The sequence below is a fragment of the Sarcophilus harrisii genome, chromosome X, assembly GCF_902635505.1.
Source record: "Sarcophilus harrisii chromosome X, mSarHar1.11, whole genome shotgun sequence".
NCBI lineage: Eukaryota > Metazoa > Chordata > Mammalia > Dasyuromorphia > Dasyuridae > Sarcophilus > Sarcophilus harrisii.
In genome coordinates, this window is record NC_045432.1 from 57,679,156 (window position 1) to 57,697,078 (window position 17,923).

At 35.9% G+C, this 17,923-nt stretch overlaps 1 protein-coding gene across 5 annotated transcripts in view; it reads left to right on the plus strand.

The window, feature by feature from the left end:
* TENT5D (terminal nucleotidyltransferase 5D) overlaps positions 1–16,122 on the plus strand; it is a 75,179-nt gene extending 59,057 nt beyond the window's left edge. For all 5 annotated transcript variants that reach the window (XM_031945014.1, XM_031945015.1, XM_031945013.1 and 2 more), the window contains one exon: positions 9,169–16,122. In XM_031945014.1, coding sequence (XP_031800874.1) covers positions 9,188–10,360 — 1,173 coding nt within the window. In that variant the 5' untranslated portion in view covers positions 9,169–9,187 and the 3' untranslated portion in view covers positions 10,361–16,122. The remainder of the gene's footprint in view (positions 1–9,168) is intronic.
* The last annotated feature ends 1,801 nt before the right edge of the window (positions 16,123–17,923 follow it).

The window sequence follows — 17,923 nt, forward strand, 5'->3', positions numbered from 1 at the left end:
GTCATTTGTATAGAAATGATCCTTGAACTCATGAAAGCAAATGAAATTACCAAGGGTAAACCTTTAGAGAGGAAAGTTTTAATAAAAATAAAAAAGTTGTGAACTAGTAAATTCCAAACACCTTCATGTGATCCAGCCAATTCCTCAAACTATTATATTGTATTTTTCTTCCCCTTCACTGTCAAACTCCTAAAATCTTCTGTATTAGTTTTTTAGCTACATTTCAAAATGTCAGTAGATTGAGAATTTTCACCCATTCCATTCACTCTTAATCCTACCCATAATACTGCTATTTATAATCCCCCAACTAAGTCAATGGACCAAGTATGTACCTATATCTATATAAATCCATCCTTCTGCCATGGGAACAAAATGGCTCATGAAGTCAAAAAAAGGAATAGAGAGGAATTGGGAACAGGGGAAAGCAATGCTCATTAATCCTCCTTAAGGCCTGCTACCTAATGTTTTTTTTTATATTGGTCCTAGAATCATAGATGTAAGCCTCATTTCAGTCCTGTGGCTTGCTGGGTACAAAGGTGAAGAAAGGGAGATTTTATTCTATTTTTGCAATTTTCTTTACATCATAAGAAGTCATTTTATAAGATCACGTTTGAGAAATGGCAGGGATGTAGCTTTTTTGTGAAACTATATATATTTTGGCCAGGAAGACTGACCAGAGTCCTCATTTGCCTTCATAAATTCTTTCAGGGCTTTGAGCGTCACTGTTTCCATACTAAATTATTGCTAGGATTTCTGCCTGATCTGGGGATATCTATTATGTGAATGAGATTACTCTTAAGATATGATTCTTCAAAAAGAATTCTCTTGTTGCTTTTATGCCTCCTATAGTTTCCCATGGTTGGTTCTTGTTTCTAATCAGTGACAAGATTATGGTTCCTATTTTTACTTAAAGGATCTAATGAATCATTAAAGGTACCTTTTTCACATCATCATTGTTTTACTTCAGCAGCCATGTGGATCATGGCCAGTGTTAAAGAAGGAAAAGGAAAAGGGTGACTTACAGAGGTAAATAATTGACAGAAAACAGAATCAGCAATATGTGTGTGTGTGTGTGTGTGTGTGTGTGTGTGTGTGTGTGTGTGTCTGTGTGTGTGGTCATATTGAGGGGAAATTTGTTAGGTAATTTTATTTATTTTGCTTTGTGTAAACTGTTAACTTTCTGGGGATTCATGTCATAGGGTCATAGAGTCATTGTAATAAGAGCTCTTGCTCTGGGATTAGGACTTTAATTGAAAATAAAAAAATAAAATATTTTCTGAAAATATTTTTGCATTTCCACAAATTTCCATATCCACAACTAGCTCAGGAAACACACACCAATGGGCTGAGAGCACTAACTGAAAGCCAAGTATTGTTAATAGAAAAGAAAACATGTAACAAATTGGTATTTCTTTTCTTACTCATTTACCAGAACTTGGTCTTTGTGTTCTGGGTAGCAAATTGAGATTAGATTTCTCAAGAAAGCTGAGAAGTGTTATTTTCTTTGTATTTGCTTATCTTTATACATGGTGTATCTCATCCGTAGAATGTAAGTTTTTTGTGGGTAATATCTGTTATATTTTGGGATTTGTAGCTCAAGTCAGCCAATAAACATTTCCAGGACACATATAGCAACTACACAATCAAAAAGAGGCTACCGAAAGAAAACTGAACTATTTATTCTACCAGAGATCATTGTAAAAGTAACTATCTATATATGAGATAACTAAGTATTGACTATAATTAGGATTACTTTCAATATTGTATTTTTTAAGATTTAAAAGCAGTCCTAAAGGTAAAATTAGATCTAGTCAGATTTTCCCCCCTACTTGGGGGACTAAAATTTTTCTCAGAATTTCAGTTTATTTCAAAAATCTCAAAGGCCATCTAATCTAACCTTTATGTAAATAAGAATCTAATCTTTAACATAGCCAATAAATGGTCATCCAATCTTTTTCTTCATGACCTCAGAGCCCTCTGCCTCCTAAGTTAGTCCTTTCTCATTATATATAACCCTGATTTTTCAGGATTGTCCCCATATGTTAAGTCAAAATTTGTAACTTTCATCTATTGGTCCTACTCCTCGGTGACCAAGCAGAACAAATTTAAGAAGTTCCACACATTTGCCTTTCAAATACTTGAAGAAAGAGATGACTTCCCTATATTTCTTATTTTTCAGAGTGTATAAGCCTCAGTTCCCAGCCAATTCTCATTTGGCATTAATATGAGGCTTTTGAGCACTCTGGTCGCTTTCTTATACACTGTCTCCCATTTCCTCAAATGTGGTACCCGGAACTAAATACAATAAAAAGATTCTAGACATGACATGACTAGGGAATAGTGGGACATTCTGAACTCATGACCCCATGCTTCTTAATGCAGCCTAAGGTCACTTGAACCATCTTGCTTGCTATATCATATGGCCAGCTCATACTAAGCTTGCAATCACATCAGAAGGCAAATTATAAGTCAAATAAGTAAATGTTAAATCTGCCACAAGTTGTGATTATTTGTGTGATTGATATAAAAGAACATACTCCCGTGGAGGAGAGTTCAAGCATAAAGACTATATTCATATTAAAGAGTGTGTATACACACAGAGAAAATCAGTCAACAAATAGTTATCGAGAGACTACTATACGACAGCCATTGTGCTTAGGACTGGACACTGATTATGATACTTTTGCTTTATCACATTCTTGAATTTTTGAAGGAGCCTCCCTGTGTATTTCCCACTCCCGCCCCAGACCTATGTGTTATGTACAAGATTCAAGGCCATGTGAGCAGGGGGCAGAGGCTCCACATATCTGACTGATACCAGACAGAAGCTAGGCCATCCTCCCTTTTTGCCTCTCCCAAAAAAACTATCAAAATGTCCAAGACTCTCAAGGTGAATATTCAGAAGCAGAGGGCCCAGAGATAAGACCGTGTTTCTTCAGCAATTAAAACACCAGAGTCAAAAATAGAGATGCAGCCACAATGAGAAATGCTCCACAAGTGGGCTTCCCTAAGTATAAAAATCAAGAAATGAGGCTCTTAGAGACTCTTCTATTTTGTGTTGATATTAGGCGACAGAAGTTCAGAACAGACATACCCCCTAGGAAAATTAAAAAACAAAACAAAAATATGCAAGTAGAGGCCAGAGATAGCCACATCTCCTCCTAATGAAAGAACAGCTGGCTATGGAGGATATATCTTTGAAGTGTTTCTGATTAGGACACAAAAACGTGTGCTGTTGTTATTCCCATCCCAAGGGGAAACACTACTTTACTGAGGTGCAGATTTTTGATGTATGAATGAGTATTATTCAACTCAAGTTGACGAGTGTCGAGTAAAGTGCCTGGTGATTGCAGTGCATGTAAAGCCGGGGATATATATTATTTTCAGTTCTATGTAGCCATTTTTGTCCTCCCTCCTCTCCCACAAAAGAAGAATGTAGAACAATTATCCACTCCCTCTTTGAACTCATATAAATTGAAATACATAAACATAACATTTCAGCATTCTCTAATAATTTCATGTTTATTCCCTTTATCTACTTGATTGTGAGCTACTTGAGGGAAGAGACAGTTATATCTTATACTTTTTATTCTGCCACAAAAACATAATGCCAACATAATTCTTAGCACGAATAGCTTGGTTTCTAGCACAGCATATTTAATGATTGCTTAATTTTGTTGGACGGAAGGATGGATGTGGATTGAGGATCAAAGAATAGATTAGCTAAGTACGATAAGGTCTTATTTTTTAAGATTTCGAAATTCAATTCAAATAATTTAGATTTGATGTAGTAGTGTTTAAAAAGTGACTAATTACATTTACTTGTGTTACTTTCAATCAAGGCATATAAAAGGCAGTTTGTATTTCAAGTAGGGTACTAATGTTTAATTAATACCAGTACATATCACCTGGCTACAGTATGTGTTTTTCTCAGTCCATTTAATTAACTCTTTTATTTATGTGAGCACTACATAAGCCTAAGAACCACATATTTAAAACTGTTAAGTTTTCCACCCATACATTAAAGCTTTTTTAGTTGTACAATTTGTTCTGAAGAGAACAATCTGGAGAAACAAGTCACTATTACAAAGGTTTACTGGGCCTGAGATTGCAGGGTTGCCAACTTTGTTCACGTTCTGACATAGAGTGGGGGCATGATAGAGGTTACAAAGATCTCTCTAAGTGCCTTTTCTCCTGGTGCATAGAAGCTTGTATTTCAAAAAATAGAACCCAATTTTACAGATAAAGAAACTGAGACACAGGGTAAATGATTTGTCACAAGCGCTACAGCTAGTTAGTAAAAGTGTTTAAAACTCAAATCTCATTCCCATCCTCAGGCTGTGGCAGGTTGCTTCTCTCTAAACTAACTAGGCGATAGAATGATAACATGATGAATTTGAGATGCTTGAAGTTTTCTTTTATTTAACACCTCATCCAAACTGAAACCTGTGAGCTTATACTTCACAATACGTGAGGGGGCAGTGCGATGGTAGGAGTTGTCCCATTTGGGAATTGTCTGAGTCAGAAAATCTCAACCTCTGCAGTAATTTATTGGAAATATTTTCAGAGTTGGTAGCTGAAATGTAGTTTGTTCTCTTTAAATTTCATTCCTGATAATTACGACGGGCTTAGTGAATAGAGCCTCATGATAACTATGTGGAGGAGTGTAAAGAACTAAAAACTAAACTTGCACTGATTTCTATTTTTCTCCAATAAAAAGGATTTGGGATCATGGCAGAATTGTAATGTCTCTTTCGTGCTACCTTTCAAGGTAAAAAAATAAATGGCCCTATAAAAGATTTTTAAAATTAAAATTAAATCAGTTTATTCTCCATAATGAAATATGGGTGTCATTAAAATTACATGAACCTTTTTATCATATTGTTGAGTAGTTTTCTTAAGGGTGACAAGAAGAAGCAGGCATAAAGTACTCTCCAGAAAACTACTCATACTTTTGTCTTTTAACATCTTTGGAACTGTGGTGGGTATGAGGTGGAATGTCAGAATAGTTGCACTTTGAGATGGCCAAGAGACAGCTGGAGGTACGTGACTGAGGAGACATGAGCATGTTTATAAGCAACAGGGAAGGACCCTGCAGATGGGGACATTGAAGATGAAAAGAGCGTGAAAATGACAGTGGGGCAGTTTTCTGGAGCAGTCAGGATTCGAGATTTAGAGAAGTAATCAGGCCTTCCTCTACATCTGCTTTCCTCTTGGCCCAAAACTCTTTTAGAACAAAAAATGAATTTGCAACATCAGTTTTTCCATGTCTAGGACCCAATTTAATAACAGTATGAATTGTTTTATTGAAAAAATAGTTTCTGCTATAGGATCATTGCTTATTGAGGAGAGAAGCTAGTCCTTGTAATTATCCAGTTGAAATAGTACTTACTACCATATATTTGAATGTATGTTCTGAGCAAGAAAGTTTAAAAACATTTTAGAAAATCTGGACATTCTGCTTTTCAATTCCCTTAATGCTGTTATTTTTACTCTATTATTTCTGGAAGTTAATTTACTTTTTGAGTTTATAAACTTGCTTCTTGTTTTTAACTGATTTTTAATTGAAAGTTTCCAAGAGATAACAAAATTGATCCATGAGTTAGGATGGAAGGTTTGTTTGTTTTTTAAAGTGAGCGACGTTTATGACCTTTGAGAAGATTAATGGAATTTAGCTACAAACTACTAAAGCATTTTCATCCTTTTTTCTGCTCACATGGCTTAGAAAATATCTGCGTTTCAGTTTTCAGGGTGATGGTTTATTGAACAAAATCCATGTGCATATTAAGACAAAATTATAGTTTAAGAAATGTATGGATTTTGCTTGTATAGCAAATCCAGGAACCGTGGATAAGCAAAATGTGCAAATTATCTCTACAATTTTTGTTTTACACTTTCTGCCAATTACCTAGGAAATAACATTTTTAAAAAACTATCTTTTTGGAATCTTTTGCTATCTAATCAATTAATATGTTTTTGGTTTACATATCGGAACCTTTTATTCAATAAATTCATTGATCCTCACAAAGGACACAAAGCCTTTGCCTTCAAGGAATTTACATTTTAATGAGGGAGACAACTTATAAATAAGTACATATATATAAAAGAGAGGAAAGAAGAGAGACACAGAGAGAGAATGGAAGGTTTCTCATTCTAAAATTATCTTGAGACACTTTAGAGAATGGATCTCTGTATCTGTGTTCAATTCTAACAAATATTGTACCATCATTAATAAATTCCATATCTGTAAAATACTTAGGATCTTAAAAGATGTCCTAGTTTCAAATACTATATTTGTTCAGCGATAGGATCGTAGATGTAGAATTCAAAGGGATCTTATACATTAGTTACAAACGAGAAAATGAAACCCAGAAAGATAGAGTGAGTCATTTGCCTAAGTCATCCAGGTAATAAACAGCAGAACCAGGATTCAAATTTATGTTCTCTGACTTCAAATTCAGCAAAGGACAACAGTCTTGAACATGGCCAGATTTTTCTATCTTCCTAAACAGCCCAAATAACCATTTTCATGACCTTCATTTAAATTCCATATCATTTGGATACATAGTCAGAAGAAGAGTGAACCAGGCCCCGAGTTAAAAGTGCCTCAGCCCCACGGTGTGTCTTTAAGACAGAAGGAAGCTTTTGGTAGCCAGTGGCAAATCGGTGGTTTGAATTTTCAGAATCCATGCTTAACTGTACATTTTATTTACTTTTGTAGACTTATTTGGCACAGGCTGCTTAATAGAGTCTTTGAAGATTCATGTAATCACTGTAATTGTACCTAATTACCTAATTGTATAATTATATTTAATTGCATCCATGGTGTTCATACACATAACACAAATTTAATTGCATACTCCCCCCTCCCCTCCCCTGTGAAATTCCATGAGATCATCTTGCACATCTGCAGGGAGCATTTTGAATGCTTAGGTAGCTGGTATTTGTGTTGCCTTTTTTGTCATTTTGATAACTGTAAGGGTCTAAAAATTTTTGTCCCTCATTTTCATTTTCCATAAAATGGAGGTCATTTTTCTAGCTATCTTATAGATGTTGGAAAGATAAATAAGATTAGCTTTTGTGAAAGTCATTTGAGTTCTTTGTAGTAAGACTATTCTCTAAATTCTACATATTAGTATTTCATTTTAAGTTATTCAAACTTGCTACTATTAATAAGAGTAAAAAATCCTTGACATTGACAGATTTGGTCAACTTTTTGTACACTGTTTTTACAATACACCTTTTTCCTTCATGTATCATCCTGTGATGATACAGGAGGATATCATCAAATAGGTAGAAATCATTTGTTCAGACAACAGGTATATATTGGATACCTACTATGTTTAGTACAACAATGGTATGAGTATCACACTTCCAGAAAGGTCTGAGTTTTCTAGAAAGGTTTTGAATACAGACTCCCTGAGAGTGTTGTACCAGAGACCAGCCTAAATTCCGATAAGCTCATTTCCAGGGCTGCCATCAAGTGATGAATTTTTAGTCATAGCAACTCTTGAAGATCAAGTCACGGAAAGGTTGTGTAGGGAGTACTTACAAACTGATGGATCCTTGAAATTCCTATGTATAAATACTTATGCTTTTTCTGTTACTGAGATTTAACTTTTGTTTTACCTAGAACTTTTTATCCTATGAAATCAAGCGTTAGTAGAGTCACTATATTGAATTACTCTCTGAATAATTAATGTTTGTAAAATACTTGAGGGCCCTGAATGCAAAGTTTTATTACTGTATCACAAATTAGATGAACACCATCATCGGAATAAACTAAATTATCAATCCAGTTGAAAAGAGTGCAAGGAGAACCATCAGCAATAAATTATAAATCTATTGGAATTCAAATATTGTCTTGAAAATTTAGCTGTTTCTATATATCAATGGATTTTAATGGTTTTCACAAGTTCATTGTGACTACTATTCAAGTCTAAAATCATACTTTTAAGATTTAAGATCCCTATTGCCTCAAAGTAACACTTACTTTCTGTAATGGGAGTTACTTTTTTTCTTCAAGTTTTTTTTTATTATAGCTTATTATTTACAAGATATATGCATGGGTAATTTTTCAGCATTGACAATCGCAAAACCTTTTGTTCCAGTTTTTCCCCTCTTTTCCCCCATCCCCTCCCCCCGATGCCAGGTTGACCAATACATGTTAAATATGTTAAAGTATATGTTAAGTACAATATATGTATATATATGTCCATACAGTTATTTTGCTGCACAAAAAGAATCAGACTCTGAAATAGTGTACAGTTAGCCCATGAAGGAAATTAAAATGCAGGTGGACAAAAACTAGAGGGATTGGGAATTCTATGTAGTGGTTCATAGTCATCTCCCAGAGTTCTTTCCCTGGGTGTGGCTGGTTCAGTTCATTACTGTTCTATTGGAACTGATTTGGTTCATCTCATTGTTGAAGAGGGCCACGTCCATCAGAATTGATCATCATATAGTCTTGTTGTTGAAGTATATAATACTCAGCATCAGTTCCTGTAAGTCTCTTCAGGCCTTTCTGAAATCATCTTGTTGGTCATTTCTTACAGAACAATAATATTCCATAACATTCATATACCACAGTTTATTCAGCCATTCTCCAGTTGATGGGCATCCACTCAGTTTCCAGTTTCTGGCCACTACAAAGAGGGCTGCCACAAACATTCGTGCACATACAGGTTCCTTTCCCTTCTTTATGATCTCTTTGGGATATAAGCCCAGTAGTAGCACTGCTGGATCAAAGGGTATGCACAGTTTGATAACTTTTTGAGCATAGTTCCAAATTGCTCTCCAGAATGACAGGATGTATTTACAATTCTACCAACAATGCATCAGTGTCCCTGTTTTCCCACATCCCCTCCAACATTTCACATTAGCTTTCCCTGTCATTCTAGCCAATCTGACAGGTGTGTAGGGGTATCTCAGAGTTGTCTTAATTTCCATTTCTCTGATTAATAATGATTTGGAGAATCTTTTCATGTGGCTAGAAGTAGTTTCAATTTCCTCATCTGAGAATTGTCTGTTCATATCCTTTGACCATTTATCAATTGGAGAATGGCTTGATTTATTTTAAATTAGAGTTAATTCTCTATATTTCAAGTTTTTAATGTGATGCTACTTACTTAAATCTAACCTGTTTTTAAAATTTTTTTAAATCTCTAGTTACCCTACAGACACAACAATGGCTGAAAGCTTAGAGAACAGATTCAGCTATCTCAGCTGGGATCAAGTTAAAATACTAGATGATGTGCTAAATGAAGCAATACCGATTCATGGAAGAGGAAATTTCCCAACACTGGATGTGAAGACAAAGGATTTCATCCTTGTGGTACAAAATGAGCTCCAGAAAAAATCAATTGTCATCAAAGATATCCGTCTGAATGGCTCAACAGCTAGCCACATCCTCGCAAGGCAGTGTGGAACCACTTACAAAGATATCGACATCATTTTTCGTATCGCGTATCTAGGCGAGCATGAATTTCACGTTGTCAAGGAAGTTGTTCTGAATTGCCTGCAAGATTTCCTACCAAAAGGCGTCAGTAAAGAAAAGCTCACAGTCCAGATCATGAAAGATGCTTATGTTGAGAAGATGGTGAAAGTTTCCACTGAACATGATCGCTGGAGTCTCATTTCTCTGTCAAACAACACTGGGAAGAATATGGAATTCAAGTTTGTTTATTCACTCAGACGTCAATTTGAATTTAGCGTCGATTCCTTTCAGATAATCCTGAGCAACCTTCTGGATGTCTACAGAGATGCTGATTATGTGTTGACCGAAGAATCCTCCCCTGTGATTGTGGCCGAAAGCATGTATGGAGACTTCGAAGAAGCACTGGATCATCTGCTCCGCAAGCTCATTTCCACCAAAAATCCTGAAGAAATTAGAGGTGGAGGCCTTCTCAAGTACAGCAACCTACTCGTCCGTGACTTCAAGCCAGTATGTGAGACCGAAATCAAAACTCTGGAACGTTACATGTGTTCCAGATTCTTCATCGATTTTCCTGATGTTGCAGATCAACAAAAGAAGATCGAGTCCTACCTGCATAACCATTTCATAGGCGAAGATAACAGCAAGTATGACTACCTGATGACCTTGCGTGGTGTTGTCAACGAAAGCACCGTCTGCCTCATGGGACACGAAAGAAGACAGACCCTGAATATGATCACCATCATGGCTCTGAAAGTGCTCGGAGAACAAAACATCATTCCCAACACAGCCAACGTGACCTGCTATTACCAGCCTGCTCCCTATGTTACCGATACAAATTTCAACAATTACTACATGGCTCATGGACATCCATTCATCTATCAGTCATACCCACTGCATATTCAAATGCAGGGTGGTTTGGGTTAAGTGAGATTAGAGCAGAGAATCAGCTGAAATAAAGACTTCCTGAAAGCAAGTTTTCAAATCCCATTGATTTCAGGATCTTTTTTTTTTCAGCTTACCAGTTATTTCCTATCAGTCCCAGTTTATACCATTCATCATCCATAAAGACAGCCAAGAATAAAGAAACCAAATTACAAAACAAAAAAACTGTGACTTTACCATTTATAATGACTTTTGAATGTTCCTAAGAAAAGAATCAGAAGTATTTTCATCTCTGATGGAAAAGAAGAAAAGACTAGTTCCCAAATACAGATGTGCAGTGATGCCAGGTGCCACGAAGTTTCCTAAATAAACACTACCAGAACCACGTGTATCACTTCAACCTTTCATTTACCACGTCAAGAAAATGTTCAAGTATTTGACAAATAGAACTACCTAATTTCAGAGATCCCAGATTCAGAAGATATTAAGATGATAGCTGCAGCAAGCATGGATCTTCTTTGAATCAAATATACGGTCAAACACAAAAATGTTACCTTACATAGTCCAAAAGTTCTTTTTTTGAGAAATCAGGCTGTTCATCATTATCTTACAAATGAGATTTCTGTTTATCATTGAGTTGACAAAATTCTTTTGCGAGTCTATGTGGCTGGAAAGATAAAAAAATCATCTGCACAAAAGATATGATGAGTACTTGTGCAGGTGATTTGGGTTTCCTCACTCAATGAAAAATGACAAATTCCACATGCAGAAGCGTTCTGTAAATAATTGTCCAACTAAAGCATAAGCTAAGTGGCAAAAAGGGAATGAGACCAGACAGGGTTATGGCATTTTGAAAATTTTCATAGTGGCATTTAGTTTCCTTAGAGATAGAGATGTGTATGGGTTAGGAGCAGATGGCCTCATGAACAGGCAGTGAAGTATTTTCAGTTTCTTTTTTGTCTTTACCAAAGATCAGTTTCCCACATGCCACTTGAGCCACCTCCCTGTGTCAGTTTACCCTTGAACGCTGAAATTTATTCTGCAAGTAAACCTGCTAAAGGATGGATTCTCTGATGATCAGATATGTCTTTTGCAAATCCGCCTATGAGATATAACGTTTTTTGTTTTTTGTTTTTTTTTCCTCCTCTTCACATACTTAATTCACCTGTGAACAACATTCTGTCTGGGGAAAGATGCAGAGAAGTTGAAGGATATGTATCCTCCAGGGTGAACGTATGTAACACTGGTGGAAGACTTCAAGATTTTTTTTTTGGTTTCTGATTTGCATTCTGAGTTCTCCATTTTACATTGTGTTATACAGTTAAACTCATTATGCTGCTGCTTTTTTTTTTTTTTTTACAAATCTTATATTCATTTTTAAACTATTAAGTATTTCAATAAGGTTTTGTTTTCTATTAGTACCAGACCCAAAAGTACACAGATCTGTAATTTTCAACTACACAATATTTTTGAGATCTAACATTTTTCATACCATCACACAATTAACACACGTCAGGAGGACCCGAGTTCAAATCTGGCCTCAGACACTTAACACTTCCTAGCTGTGTGACCCTGGGCAAGTCACTTAACCCTGATTGCCTCAGTCGGGTGGGGGGGGGAGATGTTATCTGCAAGTAGCACTTCACTTTGAACCCTAGCTATTTGAAAGTATTTGAGTATACCTAACTGTCAAGAATCTATCTGTTTCTTAATGCGAATTTCTTATAGCCTACAAAGAAGAATCCCCAAGATCTTCTGCTGAAGATGTTGTCACTGGGACCTCGATTACTCCTGGCAAATTAACTTCTCTATGAGACTTTGATGGCAGCAATGTGCTTTTCCATTGGAGGACAAAATTTACTGACATTTCCATAGTTTCTGTCAAGTGGAAACCCTCACCCGAAACAAAGAAGGTACTAATGGAGAGACAGTCTTTAAATGGGGATTATGAATGGTCTTGGTTTTTTTTTCAGGTTTCTGCCCAACCATCTGCCTAAAATGTTATATGTTGAACATTAGAATCTCCTACTGCATAAGCAATTCATACAGAGTAAACTAGTGCTTTGGGAAGCCTTATTATTTCAGATCAGTGAGAAATTAGTTGGGACATTTCTCACTCAGACAGTTGAATAGTGACTTTCAGATCTCCTGCAGGAGTACCGATTCTAGACTGTGGCTCAATATTGGACAGAATTCATTCCATCATGGGAAATGGGATTTCCCAACCCATGACCATCTTTGCATGTATTCTAGGCTGAAGCTTACTATGTTAGATTGACTTGTCAGAAAACCCATCTGAAAGAACATCTTGGTTTAGTACTAGAATTTCACCTGATGAAACAATGTTAGTAACCCATGAACATAGGGTTCTTGGTACCAGGATGTTTTTATATTTTATGACTTTCAAACCTATCGTCATCTGGAAGAGTTGTATGTGTGTGTGTGTGTGTGTCCGAGGTGGGGTGGAATTTATTACTTGTATGTAAAAGCCTTTCCTTAACTAATATGTTAACTGTCCATAGCGGAGAAAATTGGGATAAAAAAAGATTTAAGTTTTTTGGTTAAGAAGTAACCTGAGTTCATTTTAAAACATGGAACAAGAGCTAGAGCAGGTGGGCAGCATTGCTCTCAAATGCTCTCTGACAAAAAAAAATCTTATGTGAGTTTGGTGACTTGAGGAAAGGGACTAACTAGAATTTATCCTGATACACTACTTACCACAATTTAATTCATGATACATATCAAAACCACACACTCACATACAAGCACACAGGGAAGGACAAGATATAAAACGTATGAAGTCATTTTTTGTCAAGGAGTTGTTCTGTTCAGTGTAGTATTTCATGGGTCTATTAAGTGTTAGAAACAAAGAAAAACACCCTGTGTTTGTATGTACTTTGAAGGAGCATCAAGTAATATAGGTGAGCTATCGTGAATGCTCTTCTTCATTTCCACAGGGATTAAATAAGTCCTATGACCCACATACAGCCAAAACTCTAAGGCAATGATTTCTACTATAAAAATAAGACTTCAAAAAGCAATGATAATTCATGGAGTAAGCCCTACCTGTTTCCTCCAGATCTCTTTTACGTTGGAGTTATTTTATCTCAATGACAGCAAAAGCCCTTTAAATATGAGATTGTGAAAAATCATAACTCTTTTGATGGTCAGATTTCATTCTTTTTAAATGCCTAAGTCCATCTTTATCCACTATCCTTAGTGCCTAAGTCCATCTTTATCCAGTGTGAAAAACATGATCATCTTTTGGGTAAATAATACGGATAACCAAAACAGAAGCTGAGCCTGAGAAGTTTTTTGATTTTTTGAAACCTAAAAGCATGTCTTTAATTTAGTACATCATAGCCATGAAAGTCAACACATATTTACTGAGTTGATGAGAATACCTCTAAAGAAATTTCCAAATCTTTAAGATAATCTTTATATTTCCTCCTTTTTGACACTTATTTGCCCTAAGACTGAACAGTCATAATTTTTACTTCTCATAGCATGAGGAACTCTTACCTTTCCTACTACCTGCCAACATTAATGATTCCACTCCCCGAGTGGAGAAATTCCATTTATTCCCACTCAGTGTCTTTAAAAAATTAAAAGAAATCTATATCAAGCTTAATGCTTAGCCTACTAACCATCAATCCTTGCCTAGGGCCAAGCAGGATTTTGATTACAAGCAGGGCAGTCTGATTCAATGAAGGAGATTTCCACACAGTTATAGGTGGAGAATCCAGTTTTAAGAGGGGTCAGATTGTTCAGAATTTCCCTTGTTGGACAGTAGCCTTAACAATTCACACACTCTAATTCCGAAGATGAACGTGTACTTTTCAATCTGAATAAAGCAGTAATTCTAGGCATTTTAAAGGAGGAAAATCTCTTAATTTGAATGCTCAATCAAAAGATGCCAGAGTTGAGATTGGTGTGAAATTGCACTTTGAGGGGAAGGGGTTGAAAGAGTTAATGGGCTGGCATCTTAAGCAAATTTCAGAAAATTATTTTTTAAATGATCAAAACATTTTTAAAAACCAAATTTAGTTTAGAATTAAAATTGTGATGTATACGTCAAAATTCACAAAATATTTTTGCAAAAATCTTTCCCACAGAATGAAACTATTTTTAAAACGAATATACCTTTACAAATAACAGTAGTCCATTTGGGGGCTAATTTGGGTTCAACATATTTCAAAAGGAGAGCCTTCAGATTGCCCATATTCTGTCATTGCTTAAATTTGCTCTGCCTCAGCCTGCTAAAACCGGGGAGGAGCTATACTTGTTTGCTGGCCACATTTTCAGGCTTGACTTGCACGTAGTTGATACAGCTTGGTATGCCAGTTGACAGATGACTAACACTACAGCTAAAAGTGACACAGAGAGCTCAGAATTGTTAAAAAAAATTAATAAATAAATAATAAAATAAAAAAAAAATTTGCTGCTCCTCTTTAAAAAAATGTCAAGTGCATCCGATAAAACACGCTTGCTTTTTGCCTGTGATGGGATGCCAAAGTGAAGTGAAACAAAGTTTGAATTGGCTCTGGACAGCCCAGCCTGTTTGTGGGAGGGCATCCTAGTACCTGGAAGTTTCAGCTTCATCTAGATAAGACAAAGTGACCCAATTCAATCTGAATATCTGTTTCCGATTTAGGACAGCTGCCCTGTGTGGTTGCAGCCTTAATTGTTTTTGTGATTGAGACACCACATTATTTCTCTTTCATGTCGTGTCAAAAGGCTAAACGTTAAAGAGATACAACTACATAAAATATGCTAAGAAAAGAGAACAAAATTTAAACAGGTTGGACATCTTTTGATGCAAAAGGGGCAGAGATTTAGTCCCTGTAGCTGAAACAGTCCATCCACACATCATACATTAATAAAGATGGATCACAAAGATACTATACAAGTGACCAGCGCTGCTCCTCGTGGTCTATTTAGTCTTAGACACCAAAGGGTCTAGCAACATAAAGAAGTGAGATGATTAAGGTCGTTTAACCTTAAAGAAAATACAGGAAGCAGGAGTTACAATTACTGCGTGAGGAATAGTTTATATGGAATAAAAAGGGATAGAAACATCAGTTACCCAGAAATCTCAGTGAATTTGCTGATGACCTGTGATTTTCTGTATTGTTCCATCAGGAAGACCTGTGTTTTCACATGATATACAACAGTTGGTGAGAGCAGTGCATTCATATAGTTTTAAGAGCAGTGCATTCATATAGTTTTAAGAGCAGTGCATTCATATAGTTTAAAAACAATGCATTCATATAGCTTTATAAGGGTTTTTCGGTGTCTTTATCCTGTAGTTTATTTTGCCAAATTTTTCATTTTTACTACAATCATTTTGAAATGTTTTCAAGTGTTTGCCATGATTCTTTAAGTGAAAGAAAGTTGTGTGGATATCCCAGAGAGAGCTTCTGTGAGGTGATTATGAAATGTTTAGAATCTGATGGCTAAGATATTTAGTTATTTTTATTTTACTCTTTATGATAATCAAAATTTGAATGGTCCTTTTACTATTTTCTGATTATTGTATCTCAGTAGAAATTGCATGTTCTGTTTTGGGAAGTATTATTTCATTGTTGACAGAAGTTGTAATACAAAAACTGTCATTTTTGTGGTGAAAAAAATCACCCCAATTTAAAAAAAGCACCTAATTTCTACCATTGTAAGCATATTCTTATCTAATAGCACTTACCCCTTGTTTGGTTAGATGTGTTTTATGCTTTTCTGTGAATTGTGTTGAGACTCTGTTATTAGATTAAAATGAGTTCTGAAATAAAAGCACTGTGAAACATGCAGCAATGTGTCAGCTACTTAATGGATCAAATGCTTGTTATTTCAAATGCCACCAATTAAATGTGTGTAATGTCTTTGGAAAAGTACTTAGAAAAAACTCTCCCCTGGAATTTGGACAAAATCCCCATTGACTTCATTAGAAGTCAGATGTGGGGAACGTAAGCGGGGGAACGGGCCTGAGTGCCTAATGGCTCTAAATAATTAATTTTACCATTTATAATAGATTAACCAACAGATAACCCTTCTCCACATAGCATAATTATATAAATGGCACATTACATTTACTTCCCAAACTTGGTTTGATTTACACTTGTGTTATTCATTTGCTTTCCTTGCCCAAAAAAGCAATACTCGGGACTCCCTTAATCTTACGTTTGTCAAAAGCACAAACGGTGTCGAATGAGCATGATGGTGGCTACATCAGGAGTGAATAGCCCAAATGCTGTAACATGGTATCTGCTCAAGCAGTTTACAGCAAGTCTTCTTGTAAAGGGGGAAAAAAGGACCACGGAAAGGTTATTTTGAAGGACAAAGGGTATGGGGATATATAGAACCTGCCAATTCCACCATATTGATCTGTACTTCTCTTGACAGACTGAGGGCTAGCTTAAATGTCATTCTGTTTGGAAATATCCTTTACAAATGACATCATCATGTTTTCTCTGTTACATATTAGTCACAAATTCACCTAGGAATCACAAAAACTGAGTAGAGTTGGGTACAGTCTCCACTTTGATACAACTCCCCCCCCAAATCAGACCGTTTCAGCATCTTCTGTAATGTCGAAGGAGGTCATTAATATTATTCCTATGCCAAAGAAATATTTAAGAAATAACAAATGAGAGTGACCTTATCTTAACATCGGTGTCCTTTAAGAACAACAAAAACAATGGCGCTTCTCCTGGACAGTATTTCCCACCAAAAGTACAATTTGCATGTAATACACAATAAAGTAAGGTGACATGTTGAAATTGCAATCTATTCATAAAAGTAAACCACAGGGTTGGACAATATAGCGCCACTAATTATATTGGATACGAAAATAGGAATCGTTTGCTAAGAGAACCCTACTTCTCATACAATGAAATTCTCTGTTAAAGGATTTGCTGTTGCTCATTGGGCCTAGAGGCTTTCAGAACCACATTTGTGCATGGTTTCTCTGGTACCTCTGCCCACACTTGCCATTCCCAGCCAAACGGGACTCCCATATTCTTTGCGCCAACATCCCAAATTAGGCACTTGAATTTATTCTGGTCATTTTTCTTAAAAACCCAGCAGGAGTATTTCTTATTCCCTGAGCCCAAGAGGCAAATGCATTAGAGTAATGACAATCAGTATATTTCATTTTCTATCATATTTCATGTGAAACACTATTAGATAAACAAATTGTTCTTCCTAGCTGCTTTCACATTCATCTTTTTTTTTTTTTTTTGCATTCTGTGTCATTATAGAATCTATATTTTAAAAATCACAATTAGGAGCCCTGGAAAGCACTAAAACATAATGTTTTTTAAATGCAGTTGTGACAGTAAATTGATACATTTGGGAAATGAACCCCACATATTTTTCATTTGTTTTCTACATTTTGACACATGAAAGACAGTACAGATTTCATGAAGGAAAATATAAATCATAGAGTAAGAGAATCAGAAGGGACCTTAAGGATCACTGAGGTCATTCTAACTCACCTATTTTACAGATGAAGTCCAGAGAGATTATGCACCATGTACAAAGATACAAGGCAGAATTTGGTCCTAAAAGGTCTCTCGGCTTCAAGTCCAGTATTCTTTCCTGTAGTGAAGA